The sequence below is a fragment of the Triticum urartu genome, chromosome 3, assembly GCF_003073215.2.
Source record: "Triticum urartu cultivar G1812 chromosome 3, Tu2.1, whole genome shotgun sequence".
In the NCBI taxonomy this organism is placed as follows: Eukaryota; Viridiplantae; Streptophyta; class Magnoliopsida; order Poales; family Poaceae; genus Triticum; species Triticum urartu.
Genome location: NC_053024.1, coordinates 688,969,068 through 688,972,077, shown reverse-complemented (window position 1 = coordinate 688,972,077; position 3,010 = coordinate 688,969,068). Strand labels below are relative to the sequence as shown.

At 51.9% G+C, this 3,010-nt stretch overlaps 1 protein-coding gene across 1 annotated transcript; it reads right to left on the bottom strand.

Annotated features, from left to right (window-relative positions):
• LOC125549166 lies at nucleotides 1–2,334 on the bottom strand. The gene is made up of 2 exons (XM_048712640.1): nucleotides 2,250–2,334; nucleotides 1–1,746 (listed from the first exon to the last, which is right to left on the bottom strand). Exon 2 carries the CDS (start codon nucleotides 1,718–1,720, stop codon nucleotides 428–430), a length of 1,293 nt encoding a protein of 430 aa, XP_048568597.1. The 5' UTR covers nucleotides 1,721–1,746; nucleotides 2,250–2,334; the 3' UTR covers nucleotides 1–427.
• Nucleotides 2,335–3,010: the final 676 nt, after the last annotated feature.

Below are 3,010 nucleotides of genomic sequence, written 5' to 3'. Positions count from 1 at the left end.
TCAATCATCCAATTTATCAGAGGTGCCTTAAAGCCCTTCCTGGCCGCAAGATACAGTAGTTCCACAAACCGCTGGTAAGCATATTATACAGAACAATGAGGCATGCCACATTTTCAAAGATTATACAGAACAATGAGGCATGCCACATTTTCAAAGATTCAGTTGCAGAGCAAAATACATAAAAAGGGGGAAAGGTCTAGCTGACGTTATCTACTGCAGAAATTAAGAACCACATTGCACACAAGATAGCATATGGCTAAACAGGGGAGGACATAATGTAGTAGACAGTAGTTCCATCATAGAAGATACAGCCTAGATTCAATCCGTTTCTTGCCCGGAACAAATCAACGCTTAACCAAAGTAACAAAACAGGAACCCTTTCTTAGCAATGCATACCATAGGCCAGATCATCCAGTTTATCAGCACCTCATGTGATCTGATGTAAGGACAGTTCAGAATCCCGGATGTTGATGGTGTAGCTTGACAGAAGCTGGATGATTGTAAAAGGACGGTCGCCGACGAGGACAAACTGCTTGTCCTGCTTCACAAAATCAACGGCTTCCGAGATGCTCTCTACTTTCTCGTCCTTGATGTTGCATTTCCGGATACGAGCATACAAACCCAGTTGTTCAGTGTAGTAAACACAGTTTGCCTCGATCAATGGGAACATATCAGTATCCACAGCTATGCACCTATGATGACCAAGGAAGATGGCATGGTTGCCGATGCTCTTCAAATGCAAAAGCACGCCATTCTTGGCTTCGTACCTGAAAATCTGGACGAGTTGTCCCTTGATGGTGGCCAGCAGTTGTCCACCAAAATCCATTAGGAAACACTTGGTGTCGTCTGCAAGCCCCATATCAGGAGGATCACCAGAAAAGAACTTCAACGGGTCAACATGGAGCGACTTCATCACATCGCAGATCTTGCCAATCGCATTCACAGCAGCTGTTTCGGCTGATTCCAAGCTTCCGGCTGGTAGCCACCAAAGGCCGGCCAAATCACCTTCGACCGCCCTCCGAAACAGACCATAGAGTGAAATCTCAAAGTCTTCGGTGCGGATACTGTGAGGACTGGCTGTGTATATCTTGCAAAATGACTTGGAGAGCAAGGTGAGCATGGGCGAAGCAAACTCAAAGCAGAGCGAACAGGTGACCTTCACCTCAGGCGGCACGGGCACGGTGAAAGGGATGACGCCACCAGTGAGAGGGTTGAAGACACGAGCAGCATGAGGGGGCCCCCTATCGGCCAGGACGAAGAAGCCGTCGAGAGTGGTGGTGACAATATAGTAGTCGGAGAGCAGCGGGAGCTCCCTGTGAAGGATTCGGCCGGTGGCGGTGTTTACCAAGAGGCGGTGAGTCCCACTCTGAAAGACCTCGTCAAGGATGATCCATCGGCGCGGAAGGAACCGGTAGTCCAAAATGTTGTCCTTGGGGTCGTCGGTGGCGGAACGCCAGCTGTGGCAGACGGCGCGGAAGTCCATGTAGCAGTCAATGTCATTGGTGGCGAGGAAGGAGTCGGCGATGCGGCGGACTATGTCGAGCTGGAGCGCGGACCAGTCGGCAGTCGCCGTGGCCGGAAGGACGGCGGAGGTTCCCAGACAACTGGGGTTCTTCTTTTGCCTCTTACAAGGCGGGAGAACTTCAGCCGGTGCGGCTGCCATTGCTGCACGCTGAAGTTGCTGCTTCGCTTGACTCTGGATCTCAAGGACGGAGTCCATTGCAGAATCTAATAACCTAATCCTCCCTGCAAAAGGGACAAAGGACACAAGTTGTAAGAATCACAGCAGTTGATTAAGAAGAGATGAGCAAACGAGAAACGAACAAAAGTATGAAGCAAAGCAAGCAGCAGCACAAGCATCAAGCAAATCAAGCAGATCCTCATATCTACACTACACTGCATCCCCTCTGCTCTCTCATGCAGCAGGCAATCCTTTCTGCTCTCCCAAACAGAGATCCATCTTCTTCCCCAATCCTCCATACAAATAGCAGCAGCATCTGCCCCCAATCCGCCGTCCTCTCCCCATCTCCTTCGCCGCCGGAGTTGCTCCCTTCTATTCCAGATCGGGGGTGGCAGAGCAAGCGGCGGCCCTCCTTCGCTCGGCAACTCGTCGACCGCCAGTCCACCCTCCTGGCCGTGACCGAGCGAGGGCAACCACATCGCGTCCCGCGGAGTCTAGGCGACGGCGCGGCCCAGGCTAACCCTAGCGGCGGCGCAGCAGAGAGGGAGGGAGGGGAGAAGAGACAAACCTTGTGGGCGGCGCGCTAGTCGCTCGGCGATTTGTCTCTTCCAAAGGAAGGAGGTTCGCCAATTTGGCACGCACAGGGGATGGTGTCCTTTTAAGCGTCTCCAATATAGACGACGTAGATTTATAAAAATACTCCCTCCTTTTCACTTAAAGCATCTCTAGCCGACCCTATAAAAAGAATAAGGCGAGCTCGAATGAAGAGGTAACATTGTCTCCTTTTTCTTAGTGAAGAGAAACATGTGCTAGTTTTTTTGCATAAATTATCCTATCTTTTCAATCATGTAATGTTGATATTTACGTGGTCTGTAAGTGAATCTTTATTTTATTAATGAGACAACCTGTATAATTCCGACGAGTATACGGGTTCGGTCCGTTTTTCTGGTCAGAATAGACACCGTATCCGCGGCCCGGCTTGTAAATTTTTAACGTGGCCCACAAAAGCACTCTCCCCACCGCTATATATGCGGTTTCACCGCTCGGATACGGGTCAAACCCTATCCGCCTCCGCCGCTGCTCCGCCGTGATTCCCCTCCTCCTCCGCTCAATATCTCGCCGCCGGTGAGCCTGAAAAAGCCATGGATGGCTACGGGAGCTCTGGGGATGACGTGGAGCGCCGCCACCGCACTAGATTCGACGCCGTACGCAAGCGGGGCGCGCGGAGGTGGCTCGACCACGGAAGCTGGCCGCCGTCGGCGTTTAAACGGTGCGAGATGGTCGAGTATGAGCGTGAGCTCGCGGCCGCCGCCGCGAGCTCGAGTACGA

What these genes read in the sequence shown, in the direction of transcription:
- LOC125549166 (XM_048712640.1), bottom strand. Translation starts at nt 1,720, where the DNA reads ATGGACTCCGTCCTTGAGATCCAGAGTCAAGCGAAGCAGCAACTTCAG.